This window comes from Pteropus vampyrus, unplaced genomic scaffold, assembly GCF_000151845.1.
Source record: "Pteropus vampyrus isolate Shadow unplaced genomic scaffold, Pvam_2.0 Scaffold155, whole genome shotgun sequence".
NCBI classification, from domain to species: domain Eukaryota; kingdom Metazoa; phylum Chordata; class Mammalia; order Chiroptera; family Pteropodidae; genus Pteropus; species Pteropus vampyrus.
The window spans coordinates 2,190,853-2,209,360 of record NW_011888936.1 but is presented as its reverse complement, the minus strand read 5'-3'; the positions used below and the strand labels follow the sequence as shown (position 1 = coordinate 2,209,360).

The 18,508-nt window shown below is 37.5% G+C and overlaps 1 protein-coding gene across 1 annotated transcript; it reads left to right on the top strand.

The window, feature by feature from the left end:
- Positions 1-450: 450 nt before the first annotated feature.
- Positions 451-17,557, top strand: KLF5 (Kruppel like factor 5). Its single transcript, XM_011369780.2, has 4 exons — positions 451-1,044; positions 3,272-4,142; positions 5,152-5,211; positions 15,734-17,557. The coding sequence occupies exons 1-4, from the start codon at positions 787-789 to the stop codon at positions 15,910-15,912; spliced, it is 1,368 nt and encodes a 455-aa protein (XP_011368082.1). The 5' UTR covers positions 451-786; the 3' UTR covers positions 15,913-17,557.
- Positions 17,558-18,508: the final 951 nt, after the last annotated feature.

The window sequence follows — 18,508 nt, the reverse complement described above, 5'->3', positions numbered from 1 at the left end:
ATCCTAGCGCCCCCACCTAGCTGCCTTCTGGGTTTCAGCTTTTGAGTTTCAGGTCCTTGCACAACACCTAAGACGTGCAAAACTCTTTCTTTCTTCCCAATCCCGGCAGAGAACAGTTCAGAGAGGTCTCCCTCCGCGTCTCCACCCTAATTCCCTCTCTTTCCAGATTCTACCCGCTTCTCTCCTTCCCTCCGCCCCCGGCTCCTCCAGCTCAATCTGTCAGAGAAGTTGTGTACAAACTGCGCGGCCGCTCTGAGCGCGAAGCTCGTGGCCCGAGAGGGGTGCGGTCAGCGCGGCGAAGGCGGGGCCCTGGGAGAAGTTCTCCCTTCTCATAGGCTAACCGCTCCGGCCCGGCTTGTCTCGGGGCCTCGGGATTCGCCGCAGCGCTGCCAGTCTGGCTGCCGAGCCCCGCCCACTCAGAGTTGGGTAAAAGAGACGCGGGCGTCAAGTGTCAGTAGTCGCGGGGCAGGTACGCGCGTTTGCAGTTCGTTCGCAGAGACCAGCGGCGGCGGGAGCGGGCTGCGGCGTGTGAAGGAGCGCGGTGGGGCGGGGCGGGAGAAAGTGGCCGCCCGGAGGACGTTGGCGTTTACGCGTGGCGGAGCGGAAGAGTTTTGCTTTTCGTGCGCGCCTTCAAAAACCGCGCCTACTGTCGGCTAAGGGGTCCGCCCGGAGACTCCCCTCCTCCGTCCGCGGCCCCGCGAGGAGCTCGCCGGCCGAGCCAGCGTGGGCGAGGTGGGAAGCGCGCTCGACCCGCGTCCCGTGCCCGGAGCCGCCCCCCGAGTGCCCATGGCTACCCGGGTGCTGACCATGAGCGCCCGCCTGGGACCCGTGCCTCAGCCGCCGGCCCCGCAGGACGAGCCCGTGTTCGCGCAGCTTAAGCCTGTGCTGGGCGCCGCGAACCCTGCCCGCGACGCGGCGCTCTTCGGCGAGGAGCTGAAGCACCAGCACCACCACCCGCAGGCGCAGCCGGCACCCTCACAACCCCCGCAGCCGGCGCCGCCGCCAGCCGCGGGCCCGCGGCTGCCCCCAGAGGAGCTGGTCCAGGTAGGAAGAGCCGCTCCTCTCCCTCGCCGGGCTCGGGCGTGTCCCGCTGCTGCGACGCGCGGGCGACAGGGGCCGCTCCAGGCTGGGGCGTGCGTCGGGGCGCACCGGGAGCCGGAGTTGGGGTGGGCAGCCCCGCCCTGCCCTCATAGCCTGGGCACCCGCATTTCGCAGGGAGTAAGTGGGGCGACCTGGAGGGGGGCTTCCTAGATGAATCCGCCCTGGCGGGTCCGCCTGAGAAAGGTTAAAAGGGAACTGGGTGCTCGCTCGCGCCTTTGTTTTACCTTACACTTGGCGTATCAAATCTTGTGCTTCAAGCCCAACTTTAAATTCCGTCTTTCGCCTTAAGCTCCCCTCCCAGTGCCGTGGCCTTGGAGGTTCCCCCCGGTCTCGCGTCGTCTCCGGTTAAGTGGAAACGCAAATCGGGGTGCGGGGAGAGGGGCCCCTCGGGGTGCTATTTTCTTATCTCTTGGCTCAACCTACTTTAAGACGCGATCGTGGAGCTGCCATTGGGAAATCGGAGTTAGAAAAGCGAAGGTTGTATTGGAGCGCTTATTTTTCCTTAAAAACAAAGCCGGAGTGTTGTTTTCCTCATGTGCCCGTAAATTTCCTGCGGGAGCCGCGTTGAAAGCTGGCAGTTGGCTTTTGCACTTGCCGGGCAGCCGAATTAGAGCAGCCGCCTGTTTCTTTCGCCCACGCAGGGAGTCATATAGCCCAGAAAAAAACTTCCCGGGACTTTTAGCCTGTCCCAAGGAAAAAAAATTTGGAAGCGTACCCACATGCAAACAGCTGGAAGAGCTAAAATCAGAAACCACTAACCACTACGAGAGCGAAGTGCACGAAAGGGTTTAGTTCAGTTTATTTCAAGACGTTTCATTTAATAGCCCCTTGGTAGATGGTATATTTGCTACGCAGCTCCTACTTCGGGGGGTCGGCGAGTGTCGCTGTGCTGTGAAAGGACAGTGGCATTTGTCAGAGATGTGACTCACATGATTAGAACGTTAATTTTTATTTTTAAATCGGGTTTATCCGGGAAAACCCCGTCTGTTTGTACAGCAAATGATACGAGGTCCGATGTGAAACGTTCTTGAAATTAAATAGTAGCAAGAAATGACATTGCTATTCGCGATTAAGATCACGAATAATAGTCCTGTGATCCATTTAGTTGGGGTGTGTGTGTGTGTTTTATTCGGTGTTAAAATAATTACGTTTATGTTATACTGGGAGAGAAGATAGCTGGAAAAAGACATTAGTTACCAGCTGGATTATGTCCTTAAGAAATTGAAAACGATTTTGTTATTTCAGTTTGTCAGTTTTCTGCTTAGGAGGAACCAAGGGTATAAGATATGACTGAGCTTTTTACAGAGTAAGGGGGAATGTAGCATTGGCCCACTGAGGAGGACATGATAAATGTTTTGCTGATGACTATGTGCTAGCAATACAGCAGTCTCTCCCCGCCCACGGGCTCCTTAGCACCATTCTACCAAGGGAATGATTTTCCCCTAGGTAATTAAAGATCTGTTTCAGATAGGGATATGAATAGGAACATTTCATTATCATATTAACCAATTACAGAATCTGCTGATTAAAATCAACATTTAGATCAAATGTTGAATGTGAACTTTTGTTCTTTCAGTTCTTTCAATGTTTTGTTCAAAACATTGCATTTAGGTTTCCATTGACCTATCAACTAGAAAAAGCACTGAAATTGCCAAGGAATATATGATTCCAGCAATATCTATCCAAGCGAAAAAAGTTTGCTTAGTTAAGACCACTATATGAACTATATTACATGAACAGAATCGACGACGTAGTTTGTAATTGAAGTACAATGCAATATTGCACTTCAGTTACAAACTTAGTTGCAAACTTAATTGTGTGATGGGACAAGGAACCTTGCTTGTACATGAGTGATAAATTATACTTTATTATTGCATCAGAAAGGAATATGTTTTGTTTGCTTCCTTTTTTTGATTTGCTTCATTCACTTTTTGTCCAGAGTTGACTTGTGGGAGTGATTTTATCAAATACATATTATATAGGGTTTCGTAATGTTTTGGTGAACCAATTATTACACAATTGACAAATAAACCTGATGTTTATCAGCAGCACTTAGAATTTGCCCAAGTACTTTTCACAGGGATTGCTGGGATTTTTAGTAAACATCGTTTGTCCTTCCTAAGGTGATGAATTGGGTGGATTATGTATGCTTGTATCTCTTCTTTTTTAGACAAGATGTGAAATGGAGAAGTATCTGACACCTCAGCTTCCTTCAGTTTCTATAATTCCAGAGCATAAAAAGTATAGACGAGACAGTGCCTCAGTCGTAGACCAGTTCTTCACTGACAGTGAAGGGTTACCTTACAGTATCAACATGAACGTCTTCCTCCCTGACATCACTCACCTGAGAACTGGCCTCTACAAATCCCAGAGACCGTGCGTAACACACATCAAGACAGAACCTGTTACCATTTTCAGCCACCAGAGTGAAACGACAGCCCCTCCTCCGGCCCCGACCCAGGCCCTCCCTGAGTTCACCAGTATATTCAGCTCACATCAGACCACAGCTCCAGAGGTGAACAATATTTTCATCAAACAAGAACTTCCTACACCAGATCTTCATCTTTCTGTCCCCCAGCAGGGCCACCTGTACCAGCTACTGAATACACCGGATCTAGATATGCCCAGTTCTACAAACCAGACAGCAGTAATGGACACCCTTAATGTTTCTATGTCAGCCGCCATGGCAGGCCTTAACACACACACCTCTGCTGTTCCGCAGACTGCGATGAAACAATTCCAGGGCATGCCCCCTTGCACATACACAATGCCAAGTCAGTTTCTTCCACAACAGGCCACTTACTTTCCCCCATCACCACCAAGTTCAGAGCCTGGAAGTCCAGATAGACAAGCAGAGATGCTCCAGAATTTAACCCCACCTCCATCCTATGCTGCTACAATTGCTTCTAAACTGGCAATTCACAACCCAAATTTACCTGCCACCCTGCCAGTTAATTCGCAAAACATCCAACCTGTCAGATACAATAGAAGGAGTAACCCCGATTTGGAGAAACGACGCATCCACTACTGCGATTACCCCGGTATGTGATCTTAGCTGGCTGAAGCATCGATATATGCATTTAGTGTTTGTGTGTGTCCCTTTTTCCAACCTCCGGTTTTAAATTTACGTAGGACAGTGGCGATAGACAATAAAAAAATCACCTACCTTGTTCTTTGCATGTCCCAGTCTCTGTGCCTTAACCTTAGCATGTAACTCTTTAGTTTATTGCATAATCGATGTTAAAAAGGTGAGGGCGACTAGAATATTCTGAGAAAGTTAAGACTTTCTCTTTAATATTAAATAAAAATTTGATTTTTGAATTATGCCAGTTACTTTGTTGAACAGAAGTCTCCAGTCATAAATTGGAGTTTTTAATTCTACATTAAGTGCCCTGAAGAGATTACTTATGTAAGGAAGGGGAAAATAGGGTGTGGTAATGAAGGTAGGGATTCATTAGGCTGCTACAAGACAAGACTGTCCACGGAATAGATTTAAGGATGTTTGATAGCGTATGAACATATGTTTATTCTTGAATGAGATATCTAGCCCAAAATACAGAATATATCTACAAGTTGCTGGCAGAAGCTAATTTATGATTAATACAGAGTATAATTTATTGACCAGAGTACATGATATGGCATGACATACTAAATGAAAGAAATGTAGAAGTACAGAAAATTGCAGTCATCTTGGGTAATGGTTTAACATTGTCAGCCGTAGAGCCATTAAAAGTTTAAATCGTTGAAGTATGTGTTACTAGTATAAAGCGCCTACTGGAATATAAGCACATTTCCCATTTGTAGCTTGGCTTGATTATCTGTGCTCTTTCTTCTAAAGTGATACGTACATAAAGCAAATCACTTTAATACCTTTAAAAAGGTAATAGGGGAGCACTTTTAAAAACTTCTTTTAAAAGTAAAGCTTTAGATACCTCATTTAGCATGAGAGATTTCTTTAAAGTCAGATTTTAAACACTGAATCATCAAATGTAAAGATTTCAAAGGATCTCCAAAATGACAAGCTGTTCTTCCTCTCCTGCTTTATTTTAGGCTGCACAAAAGTTTATACGAAGTCTTCTCATTTAAAAGCTCACCTGAGGACTCATACTGGTATGTAATTTTCTTGTTAATTCTGTGAGTTGTGTATATAGTGTAAGTGGTATTCATCCTTTTAAAAGCCAACACTTGTTTGATCTCTTCTTTCTTCTGTCAACTTATTTTTTTTAATGGCCTACCATTTCAGCACTGGCTTGGCTCAAAATTCAGTTCATTGAAAAAGTCTCGATTCCAAGAAGGCTGATGTTCCTTCAGTAAGACCTTGTCCTGTCACCTCACGTAGAATTTTAATTACCCAAAAATGTAAACAATGATGTTTACTAATGGATTTTAAAACTTGTAATGGCACTGCTATTCCTTATCATGAGGGACAAAAATGTAACCCGCTTTCTCCTTAACAAACACTAAAAACTTTTCCTTTTAACATGTAAAGCATAACTGCTTAATACACTATCTTTAATTTTACCTTTCGCCAAAAACATCAATGTTTAGCATGTTTTTTATGCTTAATGAAAGGAAGGGCCAGAATTGCAGATTATTAAAATCTGGCAAAGATGATGTCATGATTTATAAGTTTTTCTACACTATACTCCAGTCCACATTTGATGCGTTTCAGAGACTTTATTACAGCTTATTTCATCCTTGTTCAAAATGTGCTTTTAAGTTTAGCCTCTTTAGAAATATTTTTGTCGGATGTATACAATAACCTTTAAATGCTTTTTAATTTTAAAACTTCATATTCAGAACCTGTTTTAGGATGAAACTAAGTGGCATGCTTTCAAATTCTCCAAGTACCCCAAATATTTTCAAACATATAGATGGTTATTATTCGTGATTTTCTTAAAAAGATCCCTAAAGGAAAGAACTTATACAAAGTGATTGTGCTTTCTTTTCTCTCATTAAATGTAGCCTTACCTAAAGTTCAAAGAATAAGTTTGCTAATAAAAGCAATGACCTAGCAAAATGTTTTATTCCATTATTGCTATGGAAACCAAAGTATTCAACAGTTCCTTTGAATGGGTTGTTGGATTAGTGCGAGGACTTGAATCTCCCCAGGCTAGATGTTACTATGGAAATTGAGTTTTGATAAATGAAGTAGTTATCTCTAACTGCTGCATTAAAAAGTAAAAGGCTTTGAACGAAGGTCAGTGCTGAGCCAGAGCACTAAAAAATATGGCTGCAGACATTTTGTATGCCTGTTCAGTATTGCTTGATAGCCCAATGATCAACACTACTCACTAAAATCCAAACAGAGTTGGCAACAATGTGGAGGATGCCAGGCCTTTCTGAGAGATCGCTTTTAAGGAAAAGACATCTCATTTGTCAATGGAAATGAATGAGTTGTTTTGGCCTGAAGATTTTAGGTATGGACAAAGTGATTATATAAAGGGAAAGGGCATACATAAGCTGCCCAAAGTAGACATTATATTTATAGTTAAACAAGCACCCACTAAGCATAGAATAAACTCAATCTAAAGTTTTCAAAATACAAATGACAAGGCCAAGTAAACATTCCATATAGAAATACTAAAATATCCTTTTTCAGAATATGTTAAGGAAGGGAACATTTGGAACATTGAAAAGGAGGTTTTACCTGAATTTCGATTAAGGGAAGTAGCAAACATTCGGACTATTGTTTTTTCTTGCAAGTCCTTGAAATGGGAGACAGGGAGGAGGGAAACGTTTTTTTCATGAGGTTAAAGTCCCCTAATAAAAGAGGGGTGTAATCGCATATAGCGAGTAATCAAGCGCTATTGCAGGGATGTAGTTAGCATATCTAAGTGGCCTTGCAACCCCTTGCAAGTCAGGGTTTAGTGCTCTGAATGCTTCTACCTGCAATTCTGGAACTTGACCTGCTGGCAAAGAAATTTAAGAGTGGGTCATCTTAATAATGCTTGAACGCAATAAAAACAAACTGAAAAGAGGACCTAGGCCTAGTTTGAGTCCCATGCATGGACTTTTTCACCTGATCATAAACATGTGGCCATAGACATCTAATGAGTGAGACCATTTAATCCAGTTTAATAAAGTTTTGTTTGATAGTCTTTCAAATGCCTTGGGGAGGATTTGTAGCAGACTTGTTCATCTGGCTAAACCCGTTCTTGGGTAATCATAGAGCATTGAGGTTTTCTCCTCATTTCTAGTTTCTAGACAATGCCTTTTAAAATTACCTCTCCCATTGCATCCTCCCCACCCTGCCTGTTGTTTTTTAATGAATGTATCTGAAGCCAGCAAATGCTTGTTTTTCTTTTTCTTCCTTTTAAGGCCCAGGCATTTCTAAAGCACTTTTCATTTAATAGCATTTTTGTTTTCTTTCTTTCCTCCCTTTGCCCAATTTATTAGGGGATTTTAAAAACCATCTATATGGGAATGTTGATCTTAATGTTTAATATAAAAAATGATTTTTTAAATGATTGCCGTTTTGCAGGCATAATGTGAAGCATCCTGGTATTTCTTTTGAAATATAATTGGAGATACTTTAAAATGTCAAGTTACCTTATGTTTTAAAATGATTTAAGCAATTAAAACAACCTACATCTGAATTCTATTTAATTGCTTATTCTGGATATTTAGATTGTAAATGCTTCTTGACTTACAAATTGAACTCAAGGAAATAATTTTTCCAAAACAAGACCTTTTAAAAATTTTGGGGATGAAAGAATAGAAGATAGTAGTTTCTTGAACCAGAAATTGCTTTTAAAGAAAAGACATCTCATTTATCACTCGAAAGAATAGAAGATAGTAGTTTTTTGAACTCAGCATTCAAGTTTTTCTAAGTTTATATACTTTGATTTTTTTTTTTATTCAAAAAATCTACAAGTAAAATTATCTTTATGGTTAGGTTAGATAAAATACCTGAAATGTATTTTGACACAAGAGGACATATTATGTCTTTATATACACATGATAGCGTACACTTTACTTTTTTTTAATTTCATAATGAAGACTTAAAATAACTTCTAAGCACAGGCTTGAAGCCAAAAAAAAAAAAATTTAAAATGCAGTAGGGAAAAACATTAAGACTATACAAATAAAAATTTGCAAGAAATCGAAAAATTTTCTTGAAACGACACAGGTACTGGTTTCTTGATATGCCTATGAGTACCATACGTTAAAATATTGCATTTACGTTGAGTGTGGAAATGTCTTTGAAACTTGTGTTTGCACATAGTAAAAAGTACTTTCCAAAGAAAAAGTTGTGGAGAAGTAAGTAGTGAACTCAGTACAGCCGTTTGAAATCTTAGTGGTTTGAGTTTCATGTGCGGATATGCACTTAACCCAAGAGAGAAAATGCTGAAGCAATTGGGAATTAGGGTATAGAAACATTTTCAGAGCCTTTATCAGTCTAGGCTATCTGGAACAGAGCAGAAAATGAGTAGTTGTACTGAGAAAGTCTTTGGGCAGCTCACACACTTGGCTCAGGTATCCCTTAAACCAAGACTCTGTGCACAGGCTGTTATGGGTGCACTGAGTGATCCCAGAATGGCTTGCTAAGGGTTGACAAGAAAAGGACAATTGGACATAACTTCACAAAAGAAAATGGAAACCTGCAAGTAACACAAAATGATCTTTTTGAGTGAAGTACTTAATTCTGTTAGTGCTGCATTTCACAGTGAGTTGTTTGGGATTCCACGGATCAGAAAAAAATTCCACAGTAAGTCTTGGGAAGATTTTTAGCCCCGGCCTAGTTATAAAGAGGGCAAATTATCATGTTCTGCCTTACCTAAAGTAGGATACTATTTCCTACTAACATTAAGATGTTACTATGTATGCTTTAAGATATGTAATCCCTGGTTGTGATTTGCTGCTAAGTATTGATTTTAGTTTCAGTTTGGGTACTAAAAAATTCTTAGATATAAATTTTTACTGTTCTGTGCTCTACATTATTATCTATTGAACATATAGGTATAGATTTTTTTATAGGCATAGATTTTCATTTAAAAATACTGATAGTAAAGATTTTTATTCCTGATATTTCCCTCTGTAAAATTCTGAATATGTTCTGAAAATGAGTTATTCCTTACTTGGAAAATTATTTAGAGCTAAAATCAACATAAGATAAATATAGGTGTGTGTGTGTGTGTGTGTGTGTGTGTGTGTGTGTGTGTGTGTGTGTGCGTGCGCACACACATCTAAATTATATGTGGACTTAATGGAGATGAATGATAGAATTTGGACCTGGAGATCAATATTGGTTCACTATTGATTAAATATTTCTTAAGTACCTGTGTTATTGGTAGAAGTTAAATAGTTTTACAAGATGAAATTATTTAGTGCCCAATGATTTTTGAGTGTTTGAAAACTGCAGGAAAAGGTATCACATTTAGCCTATAATAGTAAATGTTATTAAACATTCTTAAATTATTTCATTTGCAGCTTTATTTTCTATATTGACAATTTCAAGCTTATGTAAAAAAGATAGTTTAAGAGACTTGATGGGTTCAGACCTCAAGAAAAGTATTTGTGAGCTTGAAAGCTTAGAAACAATTTCTTTTTAATGACTCACTGGGAAGATTAAACTTCGCTTCTAGGACTTGTTCTTTCATCTGAAAAACATTTACATAGGAAATTGATTAAGCTCTGTTTAGAGATGATAAAGTTTATCAAAGGTTAAGAAGTTTAATTTGATTAGGCAAACATTTTTGACTGATCTTGTGAAGAACTCAAAGAGAATGTCTTCTCTTTTGTTCTTATAAACTAGTCCATAGATTAAATAGAATTGCTGAAGTTAAGATAGAAACAGTCAGCTATAGAGAATGTAAAGTAATGTTTAGTTTTTTTTTTGTTTTTTTTTTAAGCAATACTTTAACTGCCCAAGATTTTTACTTTGGTAGATATTTTTAGTTCTATAGAATGTAGTAGCTGTTTACTTGATGACCTACATCTTTTCTGGTGAAAGATTAGAAGAAGCAAAGTAATGTCCTACTTTAGTAAAAGTATCTATAGCAGCATTCTCATTCTGTTAGCCTGTATTTATATTCAAAGATCTCCAACAAGTCTAATTAAGGGTGGCTTACTGTTTTAGAAGTGAACTCTAGGTAACTTTAAAAAATGTAGGCAGAAGAATAAATTTCTTTTTGACTATAAATACAAACCTTTTAGAGTTGGCAGGAATATCCTGGTCAAGGTAACCCCATTAAATGCAAATTAAAGGAAAGGATATTTAGTGATAGAAAAATGAAAGCACGGAATTTTTCTATTTTGGTTAAAAAAGGTAAAATATTTTACTGGTACTTTTTTGAAAAAAAAGTTTCGGACTCTTATAAGAAAGTGAATCTGAGTGTTATCTTTCTGTCAGGAGACTCAACAATATTTCATTTCATGAATACTATTAACATTTTCCATTGGTTTTGTTGAGAGCCCTTAGGAGAAGTAGCTTAGTAGTCCTGAGCGTCTAGGATAGACTGTAAACTTAAACAGCGTGTTCCCACCTTTTCCCCCTTTAGATGTGTAAGGTTACTGTTCTCCATCCCAAGATGTCTTTGATCAGCAGTGGGACTTCAGAGCTTCTTAGTTTTCATCAAATGTAGACCAATACTGTAAAAAAAGAGAAAACTTGTTTACATAGTTTATTTGTCCCCGTACAGGTTCAGGATGGATAACTGATTCTGAACATGGCCTCGTGAAAAGGCTATAAACATGATTCTCGTCTAAATGAAACATTTAGTCAGATTATCCTCAACTGTCCTAGGTGGAATAGAACCAGGCAAAGTCCTGCTGCAGGGTGGTGGGAGCATAGAAAAAAGACAATCCTAAAGATTCACAACAGACTCTTTCATGTCTTATACCATTCCTCCTTTCATTAATGGAAAATAACCAGGTTGGTCAGAGGTGGGCCAAATCTGTGATTGTCTTGAGGAGGAAGCATTAGGAAGGAGCGCAGCATTGATAGCTGGAATAGAAGACAATCTCTGTCTTCTATTCAAAGCCGGTTAAGAAGGCAAAATAAAGCTATTTGAAGCCTTCATATAGCCAATATGCAAGTGCAAATCAATAATTGATCAGGAATTAAGTGATGAAGGGGATGCAGAGAAGTAGAATGATCTCCCCTGATTTGTTTAGAGGTTTTTCTGAAAGGGGTAAGGTGAATCAGATTTTAAAGAAAGATAAACACATTGACCAACAGGGAGAAAGAAGAGATTTTCTTAATATATCCTTTTAAGTAATCAGTTTTCCTAAAGTGAGTACATTATTGACAGGGATGCTATGTCTAGTAAATCTGGGTGCATTTAGTAAATATTAATATTACTAATCTTTGAAATGAACTGCCTACCCTTCTGTTCCAAGTGTAGGAGATGTACTACAAAAGGCTTTAATAAAAATGTTTTTTTAAGTGGAAAATTTCTGGCATAGATATGTAAAAATATGAATTAATGAGCCCAGATCATCCTACCTTTTTCTTTTAGACATCTAATATTTCTTGATGAATTTCCTTAATCTCGGGTTTCTTTACCTTTTACTAAATTATATAGACTGTTTCAGACTCTGAATTACGTAAGTCTCTAATGATGGGAGAAAATAATCTATTACTGAATTAGCATGAAAATATTTTCCTCTTGAAATAAGCTCATTTTGAGCTTCATGACTCTTAAATTTTAAGAATTAAGTACTAATTATTGAAATGATTTATTCTACTTTAACAGTTTACGTTGTTTGGGGTCTTGGAATAGCATATGGATTTTAAGTTCTTTGAAACCAGAGACCAATTCTTATTTTTTGTGTTTCGCAAGTCATTTAGTACAGGTTACATTCATTTACTAAACATTTCTTTTAATTCTGGTGGTTTCTAGCCTTTATCAGATATATTGATTGGATTAATGTTAGCCTTCAGAAGGGAGACCAGATGTGCAAATTTGCTGCAATAAACTTAAAAAGTTAACCTAAAATAACTATTGCAAGAAAAATATTTTCATCTATATTTTTTTTGTTAGAAAAATCTATGTAGAATGTTCTAGGGAGAGGCCTTGGTATGAGTCTGTTGAATATGTTCAGCAGAGCAGAGAAACTTCACAATCTGTTGTGATAGGTTCAAAAGTCACTTTTTATCTTTTCATCAGAGGTTAAAAAAAAAGATAAATTTTAGTCCACCACTAAAGATTTTTCGAATGCTTTACAAACATGTTCTTACCACTGAAATTCACTTAGCTTGGAGTAAAGGAGAACCATTATTAGATGATATTTGGGGATTGTCACTATCGGCACAGACCAATGTTCAGGACCCTACAGGTTCTAAAAGGTGGGTCTTCAACTGAGGACTGGCTCAGCCAAGGCGTGCCCTGTGTCTGGGTTAAGGCCTGCTCTCGAGTCCATTAAAGCTATTCCTTAGCTGACCTTCACAAGTGGCTTTAGAATCTTTAAATAAATTTGAACAGCATCTGTGTGTTCCTTAAATCATTCATATAGAGCATGTTAGTGTTTGCTAATGGCAGATTTAAGTAGGACATTAAGGAAAAGTGGCAGACCAGAATTCTTATTGTGAGTTTTGCTTCTAACTCGTGGAGTTATTGTTGAGGATTAAGTAAAATGATAAGTACCTGACTGAAGTATATGCTCAATGGATAGTTCTGCCTGCTCCTTCCTTTCATTGGAAACATTTTGCTTAACATTTTTATAAAATATATTGATTGACTTTATCAGTATGGATAGGATAGTATATATGTTTAACTTGAACACTTGAAAAAAATATCAGGGATTCCTAGCAAAATAGTCCTAGTAATTTTAAAATAGAATGAGAAAATGCATACTTTATTTGAGATAAAGTTGAAGCCTGTTTTCCATGCTGTACAAACTTGTCACTTTTTTTTTTGCCTTTGCAAAGTTTCGCATTAACAGCATGTGAACTTAAAAATACAGTTGATGTTGAAAGAACTTAACTAAATATTTCAAACTGGTGGTATTGGAAAGAGATTCTGTAAAAATCCAATTAAACTTTTGAAAACTCTATCCTGTTGAAATAACTTAAAGGAAGTCAGTTTGGTTTCCCAGAAGTACTGTGCACAGTGTTTCTGGCTGAGGAAGAAAGGCCCAAACCTGCCATTTGGCCAGAAATTGGGTAGCAGCTTCCTCTACAATGTTTTACTTAAGCAGTGTTGACACTTGATCAAATCCCATAGAAACAGCCCCAAGTGGAATAGTTGTCCTTGCTTTTATAGTAAAGACTTGGCCCCATAACTAACGTCCCAGACACTGGTAGTATTCTTGGCTAAATAATCTATAGATGTGCATAAATTGAGAGCAAAACCTCAAATGTTTTAGGAACTTTAATGGTTACTGTTTTCAACTAATCAGTAAGGTAAACTTTAAAAAATAATGGTACAGTTTATTGCTTCATCGCCAATAAAAACAGGGAACGAAAAGAGTCTAGTGTCCCTTGTTTCTTAAATAAACTGAAAATTCAGAGGTTTTTTTTTTGCTATTTAATTACTAAATTCAAAAGACTAGAATGATTTCTTCTAAAATTGGGGCACTTTAGAAATTATTCTTGCTTCAGACATCAGAAATAAGTTTCTCTTTCCATTAAATGACAGTAAAGTATTTAACCAACGTGTTTGTTTTTGTGAATTTATTCACAAGGAACAAAAACAATACTTGTGCAAAAAAGTTCATCTTTTTCTTGATTTATTTACATCTACAAGAATGATAGCTACATTTACTGCTAGTATTAAAACATCTATGTATTAGATTAAATGTGACTATCTTATGTGAAAGAAAAGTGGTTTACTATGTTACTTAAAAGGTTTATGTATATTAGCTTGAAATCTTAGAATTTACTACAAGAAAAAAACACTTGAGGAATTGAGATGTCTGTTTCACAAAGGGAGCGAAAGGAACCCAAAAGGGAATTTTAAAAAAATATGTCTTGGTTCAGAGCCATAAGGAGCTGAAAGAAATCTCATGAGGAACAACTGAACAATTGGTACCAATTTTACAGAGCCATTCTGGCCCTTTTTTTCTTTGTCCGTATGGAATTTGAGAGTCATAGTGGTTATCAGAACAGCAAGAATATGTTAACTACATGCTGTAGAAATCTCGGTTGATGTGGGCAATGGCTTTTAAATTTGGACTTAGTTGACTAATCTTACAACTTCCTGAATATGATACTGCTAAACCAGGCAGAAAGGATGTTGAGTTTCATGGTGGTACTAAGTAACCAAGTGTTCAAGGCAATTCTGAAGTTTTTCTTTTTCAGAAGAAAACATTTTTTTAAAGGAATTTGGGAGTTTGACTACTGACTACTCGGGTTATAAAAGGTATCCATATAAAGCTCAGCTGGAAGCCAACAGTACTTTTTTATGCAAATTTATCTCACTGACCCTGTTACCTTAAACTAATAAATTCATGGAAGATTAAAACAGCATAAATACAGGAATTACTCATTAATGCTCAGTGAGAGATTCTTAGGTTTGGGGATTTATTTAGGGGAGTACATGATCCCAATTAAATAGGATTAATTAATTCTAAAGATGGGAGTTAGGACTCAAATAGTAATTAGTTTTAAAAGATTAGCAAACTTTATAAACAACATTAAGAATAATACAAACTGTAGTGGGGCAGCAGCTCAGTTACCAATTCACTCATTTAAATGATGAGAGCTGTGAAAGAGATTTAATAATTACAGACTTTTAGAGCATGTATTACATATGTAAGCTTCATGAGGCCAGGCATTTTTGTTATGCTTACTGTTGTATTCCAAGCATTCAGGGCAGTAATCAGCATATGAGACACTTAGGTAAACAGTTTATAAAATGAATTTAATAATTTTTGGTGCAGTGCATTACAAAGAAAAATACATAAATTGGCAAATATTAAAATTATGGGTGTTTCATGGCTCTTTACCAAAAAAAATGTTGTTGTCAGTACTGATCTGGTTGAGGAATTTATTAGATATCAAATCATAAAGCTTTAACACCATGCAACTTGAAATTTTTCTACCTTTGTTCTGCTTTAGTCTGAAAGGTGGGAAGGTGTGAGTGTGTATGTGCTAGTGTAGATATCAAAGAAGGAGTGCCCTAATAGTCCATTTTGGAGGTGACGTGTTCAAGGGAGCTGGTGTACGTGCTGGAAGTTTCAGTCTGGCTCGTTTAGAAACATCTAGGACCAGTTTTGAAGTAAAGAATTGCAATTGTAGGACATTAAATTTATTGTATTGGTCATTTGAGCAGCTAGCTCCCTCTTGAGTAGCTCCTGAATTTTTCTCTCTTGGCCATATTATAAACATTGTATTTACACAGTAATGATAAATCCACCTCAGACTATCTAGTCATTTCATGGATTTATGTGTGTAGGAGCAGTACATAAAATAAGATCACCGATTCATCTTGCACATTTAAAGTTGCCATTTTTCTGTTCTTAGGTGGTACACAAAACACTTTTTTCTTTGTTTAATTAGGTGACATAGCATCCTATAAGACAGTGACTTTCCACTGAATGATTTTGTGGGAAGTGAGTTCATATCAGAATTTTTGAATTCTTCTCTTGAACCATGATCTTGAAAAAAATTTCTTCTCAGGCAGAATCTATGATATTTGTCTTGCAAGCAGACCACCTCACCTCTACTCTTCATTCATTGTCACAGGTGAGAAGCCATACAAATGCACCTGGGATGGCTGCGACTGGAGGTTCGCACGCTCGGATGAGCTGACGCGCCATTACCGGAAGCACACTGGGGCCAAGCCGTTCCAGTGCGGGGTGTGTAACCGCAGCTTCTCCCGCTCCGACCACCTAGCCCTGCACATGAAGAGGCACCAGAACTGAGAGCCACCGCCGTGGGCTTGCCATGCCTATGCAATTCACAATGACGTTCTGTGGTTCACTTGGCAAAATTTTAAACTACAAACTTAACTATATATATATATATATATATATATACACATATATATATATAAAAAAAGAAAATCAAAAAACTGGAAATGTATATTTTGTATATTTGAGAAAACAGGGAATACATTGTATTAATACCAAAGTGTTTGGTCCTTTTAAGAATCTGGAATGCTTGCTGTAATGTATATGGCTTTACTCAAGCAGATTTCATCTCATGACAGACAGCCACATCTCAGCGTGGGTAGGGGGGTGGGAGTGCAGGGTGTGTTTGCAGTGTTTTTACCTAAGCACCATCATTTAATGTGACAGTGTTTAGTAAACAGTCAGTTGGCAGGCACAGGAAGAAGGCTGGATTGTATGTCAAGATTTTTACTTGACATCAAGTAGTTTTCATTATTAGACAATTCCTTAGAGGTGCACAGAGTACCTGGCAATTCACAAATAGCCATTGAACAAATGTTTGTTTTTGTTTTTGTGTTTTTTTTTTTATATGAGTTGCCTATCTTTACTATTCAAAATTTTGTAAATATGCAAATCAGCTTTATAGGTTTATTACAAGTTTTCTAAGATTTTGGGAAGAAATCATAAGTAATTCTTTTGAAAATAACCGTGAATGCATTTACAGTTAGAATTTGTGGTACGATACCTCTTAAAACCTTCCAAATTCATTTCTTTAGGGGAAAGATAATCATTCAAATGAACTTAAAAAGATTTTATGCACTGATTAAAATAGGATTGTTTATTTTAAATATAAAAGACATTTTATATGAATTGTGAACTTAAGAGCTTAAAGATAATTACAACATACAAAAGTTAAACCTTACAATAAGCTAAACGCAGTATCATTTTTTTAAAAGAAGGACTTACATAGTTTTCACATGGAAATGTCGAATTTATGATACAGTTTTCATATACCAAGATGTTTGCTCGTGCAGTACTGTTGGTTAAATGCCAGTTTATGTGGATTTTGCATGTAATATACAGTGACACAGTAATTTTACCTAAATTACAGTGCAGTTTAGTTAATCTGTTGTTAATACTGACTCAGTGTCTGCCTTTAATTATAAATGACATGTTGAAAACTTAAGGAAGCAAGTGCTACATATATGCAATATAAAATAGTAATGTGATGCTGATGCTGTTAACCAAAGGGCAGAATAAATAAGCAAAATGCCAAAAGGGGTCTTAATTGAAATGAAATTTTAATTTTGTTTTTAAAATATTGTTTATCTTTATTTATTTTGTGGTAATATAGTAACGTTTTTTTAGAAAATTTTCATAACTTGATAAATTATAGTTTTGTTTGTTAGAAAAGTTGCTCTTAAAATGTAAATAGATGATAAATGGTGTACATATTTTGTAAGCGGCTTCAAAATGTTTATATGTGGAAACATACCTACATAAAAAGCATAAATTGGTTGCTGTTTTGCTTCTTTTTCCCTCTTATTTTTGTATTGTGGTCATTTCCTATGCAAATAATGGAGCAAACAGCTGTATAGTTGTAGAATTTTTTTGAGAATGAGATGTTTATATATTAACGACAATTTTTTTTTGGAAAATAAAAAGTGCCTAAAAGATTCATGTAGTGTCTGTCTTCCTTGACCTACGATAGCAGAACATTTAGTAAATTTCATTCCCAAAACTATTTAACCCATTTCCCATTTAGAAAAAAAAGTGCAGCTCGCTAACAGTGTTAATTTAATTTTACATAAACACAATCTTGGAGGCTGAAGCAAATCTGACTGGTTTTCAATGTGAAAATGAAATACAAAAACTTATTTCTAAACAGAACTTGTCTCTAATCCTAATGTAAAAAATGTACACAAATCGGAGTCATCAAATGAATCTTCGGTTAACTTCCTGATAACACCATGCATAGGAATGCTAACGTTTTCTAAGATTCGACATTTTTGATGATCAGGAATAACTATATTTTGTAAATGGGAGTACCACTGCTAAAAACAATACTATAAATAGAATATCATTTGTTTCCAAAGACTGTCAATACACTAGAGCGATGCAAAAATAAAGCAAGATACTTTGTGGCAAACTTTGGGGGTAATCTATAGTTATCTCAGGGTAAAAGCTGCAGCTGTAAGTGCCCCAGCAGAGTATACCCAGGGGCAACAAGAAATGGGTTAAAATCATAAGGGCAGTTTTTCCACTTTGAACCAGTATGGACCTTTGTTTTAAGACAAAGGAGGGATTTAAAGTATGATTAGAGGTGTAAAGAGGGAGGCATAGTTCATGCATGCTGGTTTTTTTCTGATCAGTACAGACCTACCTTAACCTTCTTAAGATCATTAGTTGAATACGATAGAGGTAACTTGCATATGCTAGTTTTATTACCAGAGGCAAACAAAACAATTGGGTTTTAAACTTTAACTTTTTGAAAGAAGAAAATACTAAAAGTTGATTTTTATCGTTAAGGAAAAGGCACTTAGTGCTTAGATCTTGGTTTCTATAACCATTCTGCAATAAAAAGTGTTCCTTAGAGAAATGGCTGGTTTTAGGACTGGGGCAGGAAACA